Below are 22,050 nucleotides of genomic sequence, written 5' to 3'. Positions count from 1 at the left end.
CATGAACTGGTAATATCGAAAATCAGAGTAAAGCTGAAGAACAACAACAAAGCAATCATAATGCCAAAATACAATTTAAATAACATCTCAGAAGAATATAAAGATCAAATGAGGAACAGGTTTGAGGCTTTAAACTTAGTTGACAGAGAACCAGAAGAACTATGGATTGAAGTCAGAGACATTATGAAGGAAGAATGCAAAAAGTCAATACCTCTAGTTAAAAAGAGAGAAAGACCTCAATGGATGACTGAAGAAACTCTTAAAATGGTTAAAGAGAGAAGGAAAGCAATAACAAAAGGAGATAGAAACACGGTTAGAATCTTAAATGTAATAATACGGCGACTAGTAGATAGGGACAAAGAGAACTATTACAATAGTTATTGTATAGAAATAGAAGAGGATAATAAAAAAGGTAGAACAAGAGCCCTATTCCAAAAGATTAGAGAAATGAAAGGGAAATTTAAACCAAGAGTAGGCATGTTGAATAATCAACAGGGGAACACATTGACTGACTGAGATAAAATAAAAGGAAGTAATACACTGGAAGTAATAAAATGGAAGTAATACACTGAAGAACTCTATAAAAGAGATGCAAGGATGACAGATTCATTCACAAGAGGAACCGTATGATGAAGAACCAGAAATTTTAGAATGTGAGGTGAAAGCTGCTCTTAAAATACTTGGAAGAAACAAATCACTAGGAATAGATGGCATACCAATAGAGTTGCTACAAATTACTGAGACTGAGTCTGTCCAAATTTTGACAAAAATTGGTCAACAAATATGGAAATTAAAACAATGGCCCACAGACTGGAAGCGTTCAATATACATCCCAATTCCACAGAAAGGGGATCCCAGGGAATGCAGTAATTATCAAACTATTGCCTTAATATCCCATGCAAGTAGACTAATATTCAAGATATAACAAAGGCTCTTACCATATATGGAGCAAGAAATGCCAGATGTTCAAGCTGGATTTAGAAAAGGAAGAGTTACCAGAGATCATATCACAAACATAAGTTGGATAATGGAATGGACCAAGGAATTTCAGAAGAAAATCACCCTGTGCATTATAGATTACAGCAAAGCCTTTGATTGTGTAGATCACGAAAAACTATGGAATGCTTTAAAAGAAATGGGGGTGCCACAGCTTCTCATTGTTCCGAAGCGCAACCTATACTCTGGACAAGAGGCTACTGTAAGGACAGAATATGGAGAAACCGATTGATTCTTCATCGGAAAGGGTGTGAGACGGGTGTATTTTATCATCCTATTTATTTAATCTATATGCAGAACATATCATACGGAAAGCGGGATTGAACCAAGTTGAGGGAGGTGTGAAAATTGGAGGAAGAAATATCAATAAAGATATGCAGACAATACCATACTACTAGCAGAAACCAGTAATGATTTGAAATGAATGCTAATGAAAGTTAAAGAGGAAAGCACCAAAGCAGAACTACAGCTGAACGTCAAAACGACAAAAGTAATGACTACAGAAGGTTTATATAATTTTATAGATGACAGTGAGGACATTGAACTTGTCAAGAATTATCAATACCTTGGCACAGTCACCAACCAAAATGGAGACAATAACCAAGAAATCAGAAGAAGGCTAGGACTGGGGAGGGCAGCTATGAGAGAAAAGGTCCTCAAATTATTATTATTATTTATTAAATTTATACCCTGCCTTATGGCCAAAAGGCCCTCAAGGCGACTTACAAAAACACGAATATAGCAATACATATATCAATAAAATAATGCAATTCTCAAAATTAAATAACAAATAACATTATTAAAAGAAAAGAAAAGAAACATTTAAATGTGTCACGATGACAGAAGCGCATTCAACAAGGTTTTTTATACTAGATATGCTCTGGTCTGGAGGTAGGGCAGTCTCAATTTGAAAAAACACAAATTGGCTCTTCTTCAGCTTTTTCAGGACCTGACCTTCGTGACTCCCCAAAAACACCATCCTCCGTTTTATAACTTATAGATAAGAGACCTTTCGTTTTCCTCTTCACGCTTCTCTGGTCCTGTTTGTATGCAGCAGCCATGTTGGTGATAATGATCTCTTTCACTGTGTTCTGCTGCTCCTGAACTGCAGTGGTAAATGATGGGAGGACGCTGGTTTTGAAGGGACTAGTACCTTGTTCTTTGAGGGAGTCCTTAATGTATTCAGCCTCTGCTGGTATTCAGCGTCCTCAGGTCGGAAGTCGTCGCCAATGGCCTCTCAGCGCAGGTTGAAGTGGGGCAGGCGGTGCAAGAGGCTCATCCACCAGGGCGGCGAGTAACTCACCCCCGTCACCACGCCTGGCCAGAGGCGAGGCGAGGCAAAGCGAGGGAAGACTCTCCTTCTCGCTTCCTCACTTTCCCGGCGGCTTGGCTTGGCTTGCTGTGCGGACCAGCGAGGTGGCGGCGGCGGTGGCGGCGGCAGTAGAACTGTGCTCTTTTTGCCTGTACATGTTGAGGCACCGGATGGTTGCCCTGTCCCACATATTGTGGCCCCCAACGCCATCTGTAAAGATGTATCACTGAACACCAAAGTCAGGATCATTCAGACCATGGTATTTCTGATCTCTATGTATGGATGTGAAAGTTGGACAGTAAAAAAGGGATAAGAGAAAAATCAACTCATTTGAAATGTGGTGTTGGAGGAGAGCTTTGCGGATACCATGGACTGCAAAAAAGACAAATAATTGGGTGTTAGAACAAATTAAACCAGAACCATCATTAGAAGCTAAAATGATGAAACTGAGGTTATCATACTTTGGACACATCATGAGAAGACATGATTCACTAGAAATGACAATAATGCTGGGAAAAACAGAAGGGAGTAGAAAAAGCGGAAGGCCAAACAAGAGATGGATTGATTCCATGAAGGAAAGACAGACCTGAGCTTACAAGATCTGAACAGGGTGGTTTATGCTATTTGAGGTTGCTGATTCATAGAGTTGCCATAAGTCGTAATCTACCTGAAGGCACATAATAGACACACACAGAGCAGTCCAGACATCAAGAAAATGCTGTAGACAAGCATCTATTAAAAGCAAAACTAAATGTATCTAAATTTACCATATAGGGAATATGTGGTGGGATGATGGAGAAAGGAAGAGCAAAAACCAGAGGGTGGAGGGAGTTCCATTGTGACTGACATGTGAAGCTGGTAATCAGAGGGAATGATTTCACCTGGAAACTGATCCTTTTTTGTTCTCACTCCCTACCCCCACTCCAAAATAAATCAACTTTAAAGATGTCTAGCACAGGATTTCCCAAACTGTGGTCTGTGGACTACCAGTGGTCTGCAAAAATCAATAGGGTGGTCCACAGCATGTCGGTAGATTTGTGATTGAAGATGGGAAATGGCACATCCTTTGCACATAATATTCATATTGGGTTTTAATTGAATTTTTATTGCTTCTTTTTGTATATTGTATTGCAATTTGTATTCTGTGGAAAAAAAGTTTGGGAACTACTGGTCTAGCAGAAAAGCCCCTGGACCTATTTGTAATTTAGCAGATTTCTTACCCAGTAACACCTCTCTTATATTTATATCTGCAGTTTTCATACCAATCCCCCAACCTACACACAAATGCTAGGGGAGATTTAAGTGATTCCTATTTTACCTATCCAAAACGTTAATGGCTGCCCTTGCAGGAAAACTATTGCAGCTATCCTTCTAATATGTGGGCAGATTCATGCCCTGGCTACAAATTTCATTCAATTCTGCCTGAAAATAAAAAGTTTAGGTGCTTCATTTTTTAAAAAAAATTACTAGTGGCTAGGACAAAAAGTCCCTGGACCTATTTGCCTCTATTTGGCGGGATTTTTTCCACTCTGGAGGGTCTACTGAGCCTGCAAATTTCATCTGCTTTTGTCGAAAGGAAAAAGGTTATACAGTAGGGCCCCACTTTACGGCGTTCTGCTTTAAGGCGTTCCGCTGATGCGGCGGCTTTCATTTTCAATTTTAAAGGTATTTTTTGCTCTTTTGGGCCGTTTTCGCGTGACGCGGCCCATTATAGTGAATGGGGTTCCGCTTTATGGCGATTTCCGCTTTATGGTGGGGGTCTGGAACGGAACTTGCCGTATAAGTGGGGCCCGCCTGTAGCAGTTTTTAAATTTACCATTAGTAAATTGGGAGGGACTACTAAAACAGACCCACATCAACCCTGAGCTGAATTGGACAGCCCAGAAAGTGGCTTGGATCAAGGGGGTTGCTTTCTGAAGCACCAAATCAGGATGCATACTGAATCTTTTGTAGAAGTACACACATTATTATAGATACACTTGCTTGAAAGCCAGGATTGGTTCTAGTTCCCAGTTTAATTCAGTTAAATTCAAGGACAAACTTGGGCTCACTATGATGTAATGAATGAAATTGCCCAGATTTCCCCATTTTTAATAGATGCATTCCAAAGATAATAATGCCCAGATTTGTTTTTTAATAAAGATAATAACGCATTCTAAACACTGAACTCTTATTTCCAATTTCTATTTTAGTATGGATTCAATATGGTCATGTCGCACCCCCATGCTGTTAATGAAATTGCACTAAGCCTGAACAACAAGAATCCCAGGTAAAAGGCCTCTCTTTTGTGTTGGAATTTTTTGTGTGGCAATTATTAGTTTTTCCTGCTTGAAGTTGCTCTGCGAGAAACCCCTCATTTACATACTGTGGAGTCCCTGATTAATTCCTCCTTCATCCAGTTTGCTTTAATGTAAACTTGTGTTTGCTTAACTAGACATAAATAGCTCTATGACCCACAGAAGTACCAAGCATTTGCAATGTCTTGCTTGAAGCTAATAGCAGGGTCATTCTCTTGAAGCAGCAGCTGAATATTAAAGAAATATTCTCAAATATCATCATATCCATCTTGCAAAAGCTGAGTCATCACATTGTTCTAATTGATTTCTCTCTCCCTTCCTTTGTACAGAACAAAGGCGCTGGTCTTGGAATTGTTGGCAGCAGTTTGTCTTGTAAGAGGAGGGCACGAAATCATTTTGTCTGCCTTTGATAATTTTAAAGAGGTGGGTTGCTCTTGTTTCATCAGAGAGCGACATGTGCCTTGCACAGCTGCTTTGGATAAGGTCTGCTGAAGCTTGGCGGCTAATCCTTATTTCATGAGGCCCAGCCTGAGTAACATAGCTGTTCATAGATACATTGATGTGTATAGGCCCCTTCCAATTCTATTGCATTCTATGATCTTGGGGACACATTTCAGCATGCATCTCACTCCACTTCTCATGTGGTGACATTAGTCTCTGGTTGCAAATTAGTTTGTGACGCTAGTTCACACTGAATCTAGAAAATGAATTCTGGTTAGACTGCTGTGTTAACATTTGTTCACAGCAGTGTCATCTATTTATTTAACCTTGCCAATGAAATTTTTAACCTACTTGACCACTCTTTTCTCTGCACCTTTTCCAATCCCCACTCTCTTGCCACCTTCCTCTCCATCTATCCTCTTTTCCCCCACTTCCTTCACTGGTAGGGATTTAAGCTATTCCTATATCTCACATTCAAGTTTAGGCTGCAATCCTATATGCACTCTTATACCTAGGAATAAGTTCCATTGAGCTCAGTTGGGCTTACTTCTGAGTAGACATGTAGTAGACACCACAGAAAAGATAATTGGTCTTCATCAAGGATGGGGTACCTGTGGCTCTTCAGATATCGTTGGATTCTAACTCCGATCAGACCCAGTGTCCATGGTCCATGGATAGGAATGATGGGTGCTGTAGTCCAGCAACATTTGGAGAGCCACCCTGGTCTCCATCCCTGGTCTGTATTGATTGACCTCATAAGCAGGTAACATTATTAAACAGATGTTTTGCCCTTTTATACTTTAATCTTATATAGAATTCTAAACTTGGAAGCCCTGTGTGGCTAAAGTATTAAGACACTTACTGGTCCATGGGTGGCTGTGGAGTCAGAGAGAATCATGCAAGATGTAGATTGACTGGGAAAAAAATAGTGGTTTTGGGGAAAGAAATGGAAATGTCTTTCTTGAGAACATGCACAAACGTTTAAGCCGCAGGATGTTCTGTGGAACTGCGACTGAACTTGCAGCTGCTGACAGAGCAGGATGCTGTCTTAGCTCCTGCCCAAGAAATGTGCACTTATAATTTATTTCCTCCATCTTCACCCCTCTCACCAGCTTCGAAAGGTTCCCAGAGCAGCTTGCAGATGAAAGGTTAAAACCAAAATTAAGTTCAATAAATAATTATAGGGTATAGTATTATATGGGTAATAGCCAAAAGTAATAAAATGGCAGAACAGTAAAACCAACTATTAAAGTCAGAGCCAAGTTAGGTTTAAGACTGTTTGTTAAAAAAGCATCTAAAAAAATTAAAACATATATGTTAGTCACACTTCATTGACACATACACTTTAACTACGCAACTCAGCATCTTCTCTGAAAAATGAGGGGTCAGTTCTTTAGCTTAAGGAGGCACAGCTCCTGTCAGAGTGCCTCTTTAGGATGAAGACTGAAACTGCCCACACTCATTTGGGAGACAGCGATGCCTGAGCTAAATAGGGTGTATGTGAGTTGCTGAGTGGGAAGGGGGTGTCTGAATGCGGGAGGGGGCATGACAGGCAAATGTATCAGGGTGTGTGAGAATAGAGGTCTTCTCTGTTGCCCTTCATTGTTTCCATTCAGAACAGAAGGACCTCTGGTAATCACATCAGTGAATTGTCACAAAGGCTTGAACCTGCAGCATATTTTTATGAACTAGCTCTGAAAATGGCTTCATTATATACACCATAAATTTGGTTTTTGCTAAGTTTAATCAGCAATGCATGAGGAATATATTCCTGTTGGAACCTTAACATGCCTGAGAGCCAAACTCTCTCAGTGCATATAAAAATGATGATTTACCTGTTTCTATTGATAGAAGGGCCTAAGGTGCTAAAGGAACTCCTCCCCCTTTTTTTGGCTTTCTGTATTATCTGCTCTTGTGCTTTGTACTGAGATCTTTCATTTTAATGGAATGGGCTGCTAAAACCAAACAGATGAAAATTTCATAACGGCGGCTTTATTCTGCCCATCCGTAATACTACTAAAATTACCAGGTCCACGGGGGTCACACTCTCCCAACCCTACATTTGTGAAACTAATTTATATGTGGATAGCTTTTAGAAAGGAGTGGCCAGAGTGGTGGGGCAGTGCCACACTGCCATCCTCCTTGTCACTAGGATGGGACAGAATGGTAGCAAGGTTGGGGTTGTGTGGGTGCCCCGGGGGGACCAATCTAGCACTTCCATGAGTGTGCCCGCGCAGCCTGCCCCCTGCCCCATCCTAGTAAGTGGCAGTGATACTGCTGTCAGGAGGTATCCTGACTTTAGATTGTACACTTCTTTGCTTCCAAAAATCTCTGTGATGATCACAGAGTGCCCTGACTATGTTTTTGTTGTGTGGAATGATTTCACATGGGGAGCAATCCACATTTAGTGGTGTCTTATCTACTCCAGACCTAATAGATGAAGCCCTTGCTGCAGGGTTGTTGTGGGGAGTCAAGTGGCAATGTGAGCTTCAGCACTGAAGATAAGGAAAGCAAATAACCTTTTTAAAACACCTGGAGGAGCATTGCTGCAGGGTGAGGTGGTGGCTTTCCTTCTTCAGGTAATACTGAGCAAGGAAACTGTCAGCCACTGAACCAAGGGTGGGGAACCTTTTTTAGCCTGAGGGCTGCATTCCCTCCTTGGAAACCTTTTGGGGGCCGGAGGGCAAATGTGGGTGGTGCAGTGAATGCTAAGCTTACCTGTGTACAGTAGACTAGTTTCTACGAACACCCTCTCTATCCACACAAGCAAGAGACAGTATCACAGTTCAAGGTCACATTCTAGACAGGCAAAAACACTCACGGAGGGTGTGTGGCATGGGGACAGTCCTGAGGGCCCGGTAGAGAAGCTTGGAAGACCACATTTGGCCCATGGGCCTGAGGTTCCGCACCCTTGTGCTACAGAATAAAAAAATGATACTTTTTTAAAAAAGACATGGCAAGCACCTCATCACTAGGTACTGATTATGTCCCAAGAACTATTGAATAAGGTTTTCACGTCACTTATGCAATCATATGGCACTCAGCACAGCATCACAATTGAGGCACTAGGCAGGCAGGGTGTGGAGGAAAGCACATTTTCCAAGTGAGAAAATACTGTAATTTAAGTACTGAGAATATGTAATATTTCTCAAACAAAAGGGGAAAGCTCTTCTTTGTGAGGAAAAATACTGGATTAACCTACAACAAATTGGAAGCAACTTTGCAATTGTTGCACAATAAACTGTTGATCCAGAAAAGCCCCAAAATAACTTACTGTGCAATCCCTTGTATGCCTACTCAGAGGGCCTTTTCGATGGCTGCCCCTAGGCTTTGGAATTCCCTTCCTAAGGAGGCAAGGATGGCCTCCTCTTTATTGTCCTTCCGTCGGCAGGCAAAGACTTTTTTATTCCAACAGGCTTTTAGAATAAAAGGTGGTTAGGATAGTTCGTTGAGAGGTTGCTGCATTGTCTATTGCTTAATTGCACTATTTTAATTTGTTTTATTTATTTTAAGTGGATGTTAAATGTTTTAATCTTGCTAATGGTTTAATCTCATTTTAATGTAGAATTTTGAATGTTTTAATCATATGTATTTATGTTGTTGTAAGCCGCCCTGAGTTCCACTGGAAAAAGGGCAGGATATAAATAAAGATAATAAACAAACAAACAAATAAATAATAAATAAATAACCCCACTGAGTTACCTGGACTCCTCCCAAGTAAATGTGTATAGGACTGCAGCCTTTTTGTGCAATTGTAACCATGACTACTCAGAAGTAAATCCCACTGAATGAATGAATGAATCTTTATTTTTACCCCGCCCTTTTCCCAAAACTGGAACTCAGGGCGGCTTACAAATAAAAGCTACACATAGGTAAAATAACATACAAAAATATACAATTAAAATAGAATTAAACTATTCGCGACATTAAAACCAAGAAACATACATTTAAGATACTAAGACAATTTAAGACATTAAGAATAGGACCATAGAACAATACAACAGACCTTATGAGGCCCTATCTTAAACATCTTCTAGTCCAAAAGCCTGTCAAAATAAAAAAAAGTCTTTGCCTGCCGATGGAAGGATAGCAAGGAAGGGGCCATTCGTGCTTCCCTAGGAAGAGAGTTCCAGAACCTGGGGGCAGCCACCGAGAAGGCCCTATCTCGCGTCCCCACCAGTTGTGCTTGTGAAGGTGTTGGGACTGAGAGAAGGGCCTTTCCTGAGGATCTCAACGCCCGGGCAGGCTCATATGGGGAGATACGGTCTGACAAATAGCCTGGACCTAGGCCGTATAGAGCTTTATAGGTCAAAACCAGCACTTTGAATTGTGACCGGAAACAAACTGGCAGCCAGTGGAGCTGTCGTAACAAGGGGGTTGTATGGTCCCTGTAACCAGCCCCAGTGAGCACTCTGGCTGCAGCTCTTTGTACCAGTTTAAGTTTCCGAACAGTCTTCAAAGGCAGCCCCACGTAGAGCGCGTTACAGTAATCTAAACAGGATGTAACTAAGGCATGCATCACTGTAGTCAAATCAGGTGTCTCCAGGAATGGGTGCAGCTGAGTTCAGTGGGGCTTCCTCTCAGGAAAATGAGGTTAGGATTGAAGCCTTTAGTTGTCCTTGAAAAGAGCTTCACTTTGAATACCAACTTACTCCTAGTTATGTAGGAAGGTGCCCTATATTGAGTCAGACCATTGGTCCATCCATCTTAGCACTGTCCACACTGACTGGCAGCAGCTGTCCAGGAGGCAGGTGTCTCTCTGAGCCTTACCTGTTAGAGTTGCCAGGCTCAAGGCCTGAGACTGATCCTGTATCTTTAGGAGAAGAGAAAGTCAGCCAAGTGCAGGTGTTCTTGCAGCACTGTAATGGGAAAAACCATAAGGTGGAATTCTCCCTTCCCCCTGCACAACTTTTAAAGATACAGAAGACCTCTTGGTTGCCAGGCCCAGCCTCCAAGAGGTCTTCTGTATCTTTAAAAGTTGTGGAGGGGGAAGGGAGAATTCCACCATGTGATTTTTCCCATTACAGTGTTGCAAGAACACCTGCACTTGGCTGACTTTCTCTTCTCCTAAAGATACAGGATCAGTCTCAGTCCTTGAACCTGGCAACCCTATTACCTGTAGATGCCAGGGATTGAACCTGGGACTCTCTATGCAAGGCAGACATTCCACTGCTGAGCTATGGCTCTTCTCAAAATTTTCCCCATCTCAGACTTAATATATGGCATTCGCTACAGACCCAATTCATTGTTTGGCCACTGAACATCAAAAGAAAGTTGCTCTTCACTTATTAAAATGATATATGAAGGTCTGTTAGCTGATATTTATGAACAGGAAGTCAGGCAGATATTTTGAGCTGCTTCCAGTAGTTTAATCCGGCCTCTAAGACATCCTGGGATACAAGCTTACAAATATATTGCAGTTACATTAAAACTGGTTGCATGATCTATTATTATTATTATTATTATTTTATTATTATTATTTTATTATCATTATCATTATTATCATTGCTGCTGCTGCTGCTGCTGCTGCTACTGCTACTACTAGACATAGAAAACTTTTCCCTTCCAGAAAGCAAATATAAAATCCAGGTGAGTGGGTGGGGATTAGAGCATTTCTCTCTCTCTCTCTTTCATATGGGATCAAATTTGATTTCATTTGTAGGAAATTATAGCTCCATCCCTCATGCAAAAAAATTGTTCTAAAGTCATATTTCAAACATCACACTTTTTTTGCCTGCTTCGAGGTGGGGTTATTTATTTATTAAATTTATATCCCGACCTTCCTATCAAAGGAGCCCACAATTAAAAGAGCAAAATAATACAGTTAAAAATGTAAAAATATTTTAAAACATTTAAAAACAATCAAATAGCCTCACAGCTAATAATTTCAAGGTTACCAGGGACAGTATCCCGGGTGAATAGGGATGTTTTTAAATTCCTCCCAAATGTTAATAGTGAGAGCAATTGACACACCTCACTAGGGAGGGTATTCCATCAATGGGAAACTGCTACCAACAAGGCCGTCATCAGTTTATTGCACTCTCATAAATTCCCTTTAGGCATAGCTTATGCGCATGAAGAGAGATCCACTTATGGAATGGGTATTCCTAATGCCACCACTTTTATTTAGAAGGAAAAGCAGCCCATACGACACTCCTGATTCTGTTTCTTGCAGAAAATCTACACCCTTGCTTCTGTTTGTACCTGAAGGTGCAGTTTGCCTTAAACAGCACCTTTTGGGAGCAAACAGTAGCTGGGGTGGGAGGTGGGCAATTTTGGTCAGGAAACCAGGTTGGTGTCAATCCAAAACAAGAGTGCAGCACTGGATCAGAGTGTCACAGGGCTGCTTTCTCTTCAAAATAAAAGATGTGATGTTAAGCACGAGTTTACAAAAGCTTGATTGACATAATGTGCAGTTGGGCCCCTACTGAATGGAGAGGTGAAAGCTCACCTTTGTTTGTCTTGCTGAGGCTGCATTTCTAAATTGTGCTCACTTGGAAGAAAATTCCATTGAAATAAATAATTACCATACAGTATTAGGGCATCAGAATTTTGGGCCTGTGATGGAAGTCTGTGAAATATTTATTTTATTTTTTTATATTTTTATGTGAGCTTGAGGATCAGTGCTTGGCAAATGAACTCTGGCTGTTTATTTTTCATTACTTTTCTCTCCAGCAGAGTACATTGTTTAACCCCGACACTTACAGGGATTAATAGAGGTTTAAATTTATGTATTGTAACTCAGAAGGAGAATTTTATTGCAAACAAGAAGCCAGCTTTATTCTTACTGGTCATTGCAGCTGTTTAATTTTGAAAGTAACAGCAGGATGTGTTGGAAAACATGAGCCAATCATCTTAGCTTGAAGCTGTAATCTGCAGATGATGTTAGCCCTCTCGTTTGTTTGTTTTTAATAATCAAAAGTATTTTCAGCCTAGTAAACATTAAACAACCATTTACTTAACTAGAAACTTGCAAGAAAATTGGTCTTTTGTTCCCTCAGCAATCTGTAAGCATGTAATTCCAGTCTGTAAAGAACACCCTCCCAGAATAGTACTATGCTGGAGTGAAATCAATTGATCGCACTAGACCGCGAAGTAATCCAGAGGGGGCCGTGAACAGTAAAGAAATGAATTATTTATTAATTTTTTTAAAAAAGTCTTCACTCCTTCTACACTGTCTGCTTTCCACAGCCGCTGCAGATGACACCTCCCCTTTGCTCCAAACGAGAGGGGAGACCTTTTCTGAAGCTCCAGAGCGTCTTTCAGGCGCACTAAGGGCAGACATCTGCCTATAAAATACATGGCAGATGCCAAAGGGGGCCGAGGGTGGAGCTACCAGGAAGAAGAGGGGATTACTATCACTGATTCCCATCTCCTTGCACTACTGCTACTGGCAACACCCTTACTTAGAATGAGAGGAGAGGGCTTTTTATGAAGCAGAAAGAAGCAAGCCTGCAAAGAAAGGCTGCTTTCCCCCTTTCTTCTGGGCAGCCAGCCTGCCTCCCTGGGGGGAGGGGGTCACAATTTTTTTTAAGCTTATAAAGGGGGTCCCGTGCTCATAAAGGTTGGGAACCACTGCACTAGACCATTGTACTAAGAAGAAAAAGACATCACTGTGGTCTCTGGATAGTGAGGAAGCCCCCCCCAACCAATTAAGAAAGTGTCGCTTTAGAACACATGTAAGCATATTTAAAATTAGATCATATTCATAGTTGTCTCTTGATTCCCCTCCCATACCAAGTTTACTACAGAATTCTGTATCTTACTCTTGCATTGTCACTGAACATACCAGAAATTTAAAGTTCAGCGAAGTCCCAGTTGCGATCTGCCTGTTGCAATTGCAAATTGAACAGTCTCCAAATGACAAATGTATAGAGAGCAGCTTGCCATATTAATTGCCCTGATTACATTTATTTATTTATTACCATTATTTTAACCCTGCCCTTTTCCCAAAACTGGAACTCACGGCGGCTTCCAGATAAAAGCACACATATAATTAAAAATATACAAAAGTCTAGATTAAAATCAAATTAAACAATTTACAGTATTAATACCATTCATACATACAGTTAAAATAATTCAAACTCAGTTTAAAATAATACAGTTAGGCAACAGCAATGCAGCACCCTTCAAGACCTGTCCTTAACAGCTTTCAGTTCCAAAGGCTTGTTGAAATAACAAAGTCTTTGCTTGCCGATGGAAGGACTGCAAGGAGGGGGCCATTCTTGCTTCCCTAGGAAGGGAGTTCCAAAGCCTCGGGGCAGCCACCGAAAAGGCCCTATCTCGCGTCCCCACTAGTCGTGCTTGTGAGGACGTAGGTATTGAGAGAAGGGCCTCTCCTGAGGATCTCAGGGCCCGGGCAGGCTCATATAGGGAGATACGGTCTGACAGATAGCCTGGACCTAAGCCATATAGGGCTTTATAGGTCATCACCAGCACTTTGAATTGTGTCCGGAAACAGAGTGGCAACCAGTGGAGCTTTTGTAACAGGGGAGTCGTATGGTCCCTGTAACCAGCCCCAGTTAACGTTTTGGCTGCAGCACGTTGCACCAACTGAAGTTTCTGAACAGTCTTCAGAGGCAGCCCCATGTAGAGCGCGTTACAGTAATCTAAACGGGATGTGACTAAGGCATGTGTCTCCGTGGCCAGATCAGACGGCTCAAGGAACAGGCGCAGTTGGCGCACTAATCTTAATTGTGCAAAAGCACTCCTGGCCACCGCAGAAACCTGGGCCTCCAAATTTAAAGCTGAGTTCAGGAGCACACCCAAACTGCGAACCTGCATCTTCAGGGGGAGTGTAACCCCATCCAGCACAGGCTGAATCCCTATTCCCTGATTTGCCTTTCGACTGACCAGGAGCACCTCTGTCTTATCTGGATTAAGCTTCAATTTGTTCGCCCTCATCCAGTCCACCACTGATGACAGACACTGGTTTAAAACCAAGACAGCTTCCTTGGAGTTAGGTGGAAAGGAGAAGTAGAGTTGGGTGTCATCAGCATACTGATGGCACCGAACCCCAAACCCCCAGACAACCTCTCCCAGTGGTTTCATGTAGATGTTAAATAGCATGGGGGACAAAACTGAGCCCTGAGGGACCCCACAGGCCAACGGCCAAGGAGTCGAACAGGAATCCCCCAGCACCACTTTCTGGGTTCGTCCCTCCAGGAAGGAACGGAGCCACTGTAAAACAGTGCCCCCAAGTCTCATCCCAGCAAGGCGGCCCAGAAGGATACCATGGTCGATGGTATCGAAAGCCGCTGAGAGGTCCAGCAGAACCAGCAGGGACACACTCCCCCTGTCCAGTTCTCTGCGTAGGTCATCCACCAAGGCGTCCACCAAGGTCGTCCACCAATGGCGTATTTCTGTGCCACCATCAGACATCCCCAGCAATTACTGATATGGGAGTTGCCTGCCTGGTCAGAGTTATCCACTAGGGCAGAACTTAGGGGTGAGTTGTCATTTTCTCATGGAAAGGGCATTTGGTAGTTGCTTCATTCTGGGGGACCAGATTCTCCATAATCAAACTGCTTTAGTTGAGGGGGAATAATATTGTGGATTTGGATGTGTGTGTGTGGTTTGACAACACTCAGGACACTGACTGAAGAAGGCAACCAGTGGCGTATTACCTACTACAGTTTGTTAGGAAAGATAATGGTGAGAAAGCATGCACGTATACCTGGCAGTAAATTCTACCGAAGACAATTTTCATAAATCAGTAAATATTCATGTAATTGAATTGTAGAAGCAGTTCACAACATCTTTTAAGCAAATAACATTTTAATGCCGATGCATCTATTGTGCATTTGTATCCTTTCTTAGACCCTCTTTAACTCTTCTGTTTTCTTTTGCCTGTTATCCTTTCCATGCATCCCTCTTAGGATTTAGTTAAATTGATTCATTTAAGACTGCAGTCCTATGCACAAGCTCTGATCAGGTGTTATTCTCATGAGGAAGTAGATCATAGGAACAGAGACAAGCACACTAGATCTCACTCACTCCCCAATCTCTGTTCCTTTTGCCCTCAAGAAATTGCAAGGTGACTGTACTATCTTATACTCTGGAGGTTCCCTGCAAGATATAGAACCCTGATTTTCCAGGGTTCTAGATAGTGGAGGAAACCTGTGTGAGTAAAGCAGGCTCCCTACTGCAGATAGTTGCCCTCTAACTTGTGAAGAGTGATGGGGAGAGTTAGCATGCTTGTCCTCATTCCCCCAGTTCACATGTTCTAGTTTCTCATGAGTATAACTCCTGAATAGGATGCCAGTGGGATTTCCTTCTGAGTAAAGTTTGATATTGTGAGACTGCAGCACATCATCGTTTTCTTGAATTACCAGTAACACACTGTGTGGTCACTACACTTGCTGACTAATTTACCCGTATCCTTTTCAAAATTAAAAACTTATTTTCATAAGTCTGACTCATCTGATAATATAAGAGAGGTATATTCAGTTAACAGTAAAGAATTTGAAAGGCACGGTTCTTACCACTGAGTTAATACGACTTTAGTTACATTATCAGCAGTCCTTGTGATGGTTGTATTCCTGATTCCTGACTAAATCAACAAACCATGAATAATTTCTAATTATGTCAAACATTTCCGTGATTCATGTGGAAGTTTTCATGAGAAGGTCCCTTGATCTCAGTCCTTGACAGAACTTCCATTTTAATGCTCTGTCTGTCTGTATGTCTCTCTCCATATCCTGTGCAGCCTGCCTTCCAGTGCAAAAGTCTTTCTCAAAGAACCTTGAGGATCTCTTTTGTAGGAGATTATCCATTTGCTTTAAAGCAGGGTGGGGAACTTGTGGTCCTCTGGATGTAGTTGAACTATTACTCCCATCATCCATGACTAGGGTTGCCAGGTTCAGGGCCTGAGACTGATCCTGTATCTTTAGGAGAAGAGAAAGTCAGCCAAGTGCAGGTGTTCTTGCAACAGTGTAATGGGAAAAACCACAAGGTGGAATTCTCCCTCCCCCCTGCACAACTTTTAAAGATACAGAAGACCTCTTGGTTGGGGTGGTGGCGCTCACCTGACTTCTGGTCGGTTGCATCATGCATCACTGCCGCTGACCAGAAAGGGAAGGGCTGAGGTGATGGGAAAGGCAATGCAGTTCATGTGCACCAGTAGGCTAAGCTGGTGCTCTTGCTGGTGGCATTTGCACCACTCTGCCACCTCACTCCTCCCTGTCTACCTCCCGGCAAGCAGCAGTAGGGCAACCAACCAGAGGTCAGGTGAGCCCCTCTCAGATCCATCCACTACTGGTAAAGAACAAGAGCAAAAAAATTAGATACCTCAAATTTAATTACTAAATATGAATCCCACTCTTTCTTCAGATGAGAATTAAATAGCAATTCTTCATGTTATCTAGTAGTTTAAAAGCTTACAGTGGTATACGAAATAACAGAATATCTACTTGGCTGGTTCAAAATTCCCATTAATTTTGTACGTTACTTGTGTTTTTAGTACTCCCTCTAGTGTACAGATGTATAATACAACCACTCTGCAATTCCTTCCCAGGTTTGTGGGGAAAAGCAGCGGTTTGAAAAGCTGATGGAACATTTTCGAAATGAAGATAACAATATAGATTTCATGGTGAGTGTTGTTTCCTCCAAGATGTTTTGCCTTTTGTTTTGGCTTACTCTTTTTTTTATTCTCCTCACATTACTTTTGATCATTTTATTATTTTCTTTTAAGTATATATTTCACTTATAAATTGGGGTTTCAAATTTTTTTCCAGTGAGCCTACCCAAAGAGAAAAAAGTTTTTAGGCTTTACCCAGATTAACAAAGACAAAATAAACATGGCTTGGAAATCAGAAGTACCCAGCATGAGCAGAATGATATTTCTGCTCACAGAATGGGGGTGATCAGTGATTTCTGCTGACTCCTTCCTCCATCTGCAGTCCCCTGTGCCATATCCCACTCCATTCCTGGGGGTCCTCTGACTCTCAGGATCACCTTTCTGGAGGACACTGTGGGTAGCAGCGAGGAGAGCAGATGGGAAGGCCCATTCTGTGAGCACCATCCATAGGATCCAGGTTTATGGGCCCATCTTGCTACGCTAATCCTCATACTAGGGCTGTGAAGAAGTGGGCCAAAAGGCAAGAAAAAGAAGGGGACCACTTGGGAAACCTAAAAGGCAGAGAGAAATAGGAGTTGTTTCATTGCTCCACAAGTGGAATCGAGCAGTGTTCCAAGTATCAGTCCTATGCTTGCAGTATTGAAAGTTTCTAATTCCAAAAAAAGGCTTAAGGCAGGAGTAGCCAATGTGGTGCTGCAACTCCCATCATCCCTTTCCATTGGCAGTGTGGGCTGGGGCTGGTGAGAGTTATAGCCCCCAACTTGTGGAAGGGACCATGTTTGCTACCTCTGACTTAAGAAGTCAAATGAGATTCCTCCAGATTAAGCAGTTGAAGTAATGCAAACAAGGTCTGTAAGGCTTGTTTTAAAGCAACCGAGTGGGACAGTATCTGAAATCTACAACATGCTTATTCCTCATGACCCAGAGCTTAGATGGGGAAGTGACATTGCAGCTGTTCCTGTTCTACAGATAAATGTTCCATTTCCGTTTTTACTAGTTTCCTTGTGCCTAATTAGTCACTGATCTCCACATCCCCCTTTTTAGAGAGAAAAAATAGACACAGAATGGCTGCAAAACAGACAGCACAAATAGACTATACGTTCCAACATGAAACGAAAGGCCACCATTTTGGCTAGCAAGACAGTTTAGCCACCGAACCCATCTGTGCCCTGCTATCACTGATGAAATGTGTGTGAAACAACCAGGCGTTAGCACTTTAGCACTCTCTTTTCCAAAGTATCTGATGGGGTGTGAGACAACCAACATTCTTGGATGTTTCAGGCAGTGCAATACTTTAGACATCCTAGGTATTCCTAATAAAGATAGGCTGGTGTATGGCAACAGAAGCCACTCCTCTTTCACACTGGGAAGGAGTGTGTGAATGCATGTCTGTGCAAGAGAGCAAGATTCCAGAATCCTCTCCAGTCTCCTGCACTGACCATAAGTAAGTAAGAGCGAGCCTGTTCCCATCTTCAGTGTTCCAAAGCAAGAAGAGAGGCATTCAAATGTAAACATTTCCACATGAGGAGAGTAGTATGTGAATCAGCCCTCATATAAATTAAGGATACAAGATTAGAACTGCTGGATGAGATCAAGATCCATCTAGTCCAGTGTTCTAGTTTCCACAGTGGCTGGCCAGAAGCTTCTGAAAAGCCCACCAACAGGACACGAAGGCCGAGAGTCTTCCCCCACTGTGCGTCCTCCAGCAGTTGGTACGGAGAGGTTTGCTGCCTTGGAACCTGGAGATTCCATTCCCCCACGAACCATGTTTGACGTGGGGGTAAGGTTGTCCACCTGTCAGTCACCTGGTGTCACAATGACTTTGGGTGCTCATGTGGACAGTCAGCTGATCATTGCTTGCAAAGTGCACAGGGCTTTTGCAAGCGCCAGTGATCAGTTGACTGTTGGCACTTGCAAAGCATTGTGTAAACTCTCTTTGCCCCAGCTGTGTCTTTACCTGCCCTGCACCTGATGGCAGGTGGGCATGGTTTAGCCAAAATGGCCTCACAGGCCAAATGGAGATGCCTGGCAGTCCAGTTTAGACCCAGAGGCTGGAGTTTCTCCACTGCTGCTATAAGCCACTGAGAGATGCATTCTCTGTGGATTTATCTAATCCCCTTTTACAGCCATTAAAGCCAGCAGCCATCACCACATCTTGTGACAGCAAATTCTCCAACTTGGTTATGGGTTGTATGAAGAACTTACTTTTGTTTTCTCCTGAATCTACTGCTAATCAATTTCTTTAGATGATCCTAAGTTCTAATATAGGAGTGTTATAAGAGGAGATTTTTTCTGTATCCATTTTCATGCATAAACCTCTGTCATGTTCCCTTTAATTTTGTCAGCCTTGCATGATTTTGCCTGCCCAGCAGGTTACAGGTAGCCAGTGCATTGCTGTAAAGATCAGTGTACTTAAAAGCTGAGCAGCTGCATTCTGCACTAGCTGAAGCTTCCAGACAGTCTTCAAGGGCAGCACCTTGTAGAGCACATTACAGTAATCTAGTCGTGAGATTACCAGAGCACTGATTACTAAAGCCAGGCTGTCCTTATTCAGGAATGGCTTTAGAAATAGGCACTTCTTTCCACTGAAGCTACCTGGATCTCCTGTGACAGCATTGGACCAAGGAGTACTTCCATACTAAGTACCTGATCCTTGAGGGGGGTTGCAAAGCCATCTAGAACAGGTCATTTCTGACAACATAGCATATATATCTTTAGAAAGAACCTGGCTTTAAAAAGAACTGCTATTTGCTGCAGACTTCATAGAAAGATTGTTATCTAGACTGTGATACAGACACAATTACCCCATTTCATATGATAGAGCAGGCCTCAAGTAATGCCAGTTACTTGCAAAGGGAAGTTTTGAGTTTTTTTAAAAAAGCACTTGAGGGTATTTCTAACTTATTTTTGGTGGCTAAATGAAGAAAGAGAAATCGGCACTATGTAGCCTGCTCACCAGCCACAGGACATTCTTTGTAATGAATCAAAAATAATACTGGGTTGGAATTGCTTTTTTATATGTTTTTAAAGCTTTTTTAAAAAGATGTTTTTAAAGTTGTTTTGTTTTAATATATTTTAATGTCTGTTTTTATGAAGTTTTATAGTGTTTGTAGTGTATTTGTTTACTGCCCTGGGCTCCTACTGGGAGGAAGGGCTTGATAATAATAGTAATCGTTATAAATAAAGCCAACAAGTTCAGACAATTAGCAAAGTGGTTGGTTTCAGTGAAAAAGATGGAATTGACCTTGTAATACGTCAGTTGGTCCATTGAACTCAGGATTGAGTACACTAACTGGCAGCAGCTCCCTACAGGAGGTTTTCCCACCTCAACCTGGAAATGCCAGGGATTGCATGCAAAGCATGTGCTCTACCGCTGAGTGATGGCCCTTCCTCTAGGATTGGGCCTGGAGTGGAAGTGGGTACAGGAAAGGGATAAGCAATGACAGGTCGAGGGCAGAGCAGTGGAGGCTAGTCTGTTAGGATGAATGGGACACTGTCCCATCAACCCCTTCCTGCCGGCCTTCTTACTTACAACTAGTCCAGGGGGTACTGGCTGTCAGCTTCCTCCTCCTTAGTTGTTTCCTTTGTGGAAATAAGAGGAGGATGGGGACAAACCTAGAATTAGTTATTTCACCTGTGATTGGCTCTGGCTACATCTACTGTTGGTCACCCTGTCTTCTCCCCTACCAATCCCAGTGGGCACCAGCCACCACTGGGGCAGAGACTTGAAAGGAGCAAATCCAAAACACCCCAGGTTAACAGCCAAGAAAAGGCTAGTCTGGGGACAAGGATTTAGAGCAGGTTCATGAGCCAGTTTCACAGAGTAAACCATGTTAAAAAAACAGCATATATGCATGTGTAATCGGTTTAGGGAAACAGAGTTTACTGTGAGGTGCAACCAATTGCTCTGTTCATTATCTTCATCTTGTCTCCTTTTTAAGGAGTTGTTGCAAGGCTGGGAACAATGAGACCTGAGTACTTAATTTACTCACTCCAGGTGCCTCAGGCAGGACTGGAAACTAAATTCTGACACATCTTAGGACAGCATCAATTGTGCCTGCCTTTTGCAAAATAACAAACAGAATTTTAACAAGTCTTTCTCCCTTGTTGAGATCTGCTTTCCCAGTACATCTGGGAGTCAGGATTTTGCTCATGGCTATTAAAATCTCAAGTTGTTTCTGGCAACTTCCCTTCCCCCAATGATTAAAAAACAATTATTATATAGAAGAAGCAACTGAAGATAAATGGCACATGGTCAAACATATCAGATATGCCTGTTCCCATCTGGTTTTTATCTAGATCCACAAGCAGGTAGAAACGGCTTGTGGCACATATGTTTTAGGAGGTTTGGGAGAGGAACTAGGCTAAGGAAAAGAAGAGCCAATTTGTGGTGGTTTTGTGTGATGGACCTACCTGCATGGGGAACCATTTCTGTTCCTTATATTTGCTGGTTGCTTGTTAGCAGAACAGAAGCTGCACGTCAGAATAGTGGGGAAAGGGTCAAGCGAGGCTCCGCAATACTTTCTGAAACCTGCAACAGGATATAAGTGGAATGAACAGTCACTGTAGTCTGCTGACCTTTAATTTGACATGAAACCTGGACAAGGAGTTTGGGAAAGCACCCCCCCCCCAAGCATCTAGAAATAAAAAGGATTTTAAAAGGCATTTCTAGACACTGCCACGGAGCTAAGTGCCATTTTCAAATAATCCAGATAGTTTGCTTCAGTAATTGATAGCTTATGCTCCTTAAATATGTGTATGATTAGTGTGGAAATGATGGGTTGTTCCCGTCAGAGGATCCATTTTTTCTGTCCAAATAATTTGTCTTGCTGTGCTGGTTTATATCAATCAGATTTTGGATTTGTAGCTGGAACTTATAGAGAGATTAATGATGGAAACTTTAAAAATGTGTCATACCTTAGTTAATTAGTGTCTGAAACTGTTCCACCACCTTTCAATCAGATACTGTATTTATTCTCCCACCACTGTGGCCATATAATTATATCCAGGAAGTGAAAAAAGGCTTTTTGGATGACTTCTGTTTTAGAGCTTTGTTTTTTTCCTGTATCTTTTAACACTGATGAAAAAATCATCCCATCCTAGTTCACTGAACGTGTTTAGGCCAAGCCTGCTGAAATGTTCTGGGTTGTGTATGCAGCACCGTGTTTGTCACTTGCACAGTCGGATTACAGAATCGCAGAATGCACAGAGTCCTGGGGTGGTGTACACAATAACTGGGCAAAAGAATGGGCATTATGACAGTGCTTAAGATTACAATCCTACACCCACATGCCTGCTGGGAGTGAGCTCAACTGAACTCAGTGTGATTGAATTCTTAGTAGGATTGTGCTGTATACTCTCTTGCCTTCTTTCTTAGAAAACATGATTTCTGTTTTGGCAAGTATAATTTCATTTGCTATAATTCC

The 22,050-nt window shown here is 42.1% G+C and overlaps 1 protein-coding gene across 6 annotated transcripts in view; it reads left to right on the top strand.

The window, feature by feature from the left end:
* The window catches only part of FMNL2 (formin like 2), a 262,344-nt gene that overhangs the window by 184,037 nt on the left and 56,257 nt on the right, over positions 1-22,050 (top strand). For all 6 annotated transcript variants that reach the window (XM_061608771.1, XM_061608773.1, XM_061608774.1 and 3 more), the window contains exons 8-10: positions 4,501-4,577; positions 4,935-5,028; positions 16,562-16,636. In XM_061608771.1, the coding sequence (XP_061464755.1) occupies positions 4,501-4,577; positions 4,935-5,028; positions 16,562-16,636 (246 nt within the window). The remainder of the gene's footprint in view (positions 1-4,500; positions 4,578-4,934; positions 5,029-16,561; positions 16,637-22,050) is intronic.

Source organism: Rhineura floridana, chromosome 2 (genome assembly GCF_030035675.1).
Source record: "Rhineura floridana isolate rRhiFlo1 chromosome 2, rRhiFlo1.hap2, whole genome shotgun sequence".
Classification (NCBI taxonomy): Eukaryota; Metazoa; Chordata; class Lepidosauria; order Squamata; family Rhineuridae; genus Rhineura; species Rhineura floridana.
Note: the sequence above shows the minus strand (reverse complement) of the source record. Positions and strands in the feature narration are given on the sequence as shown.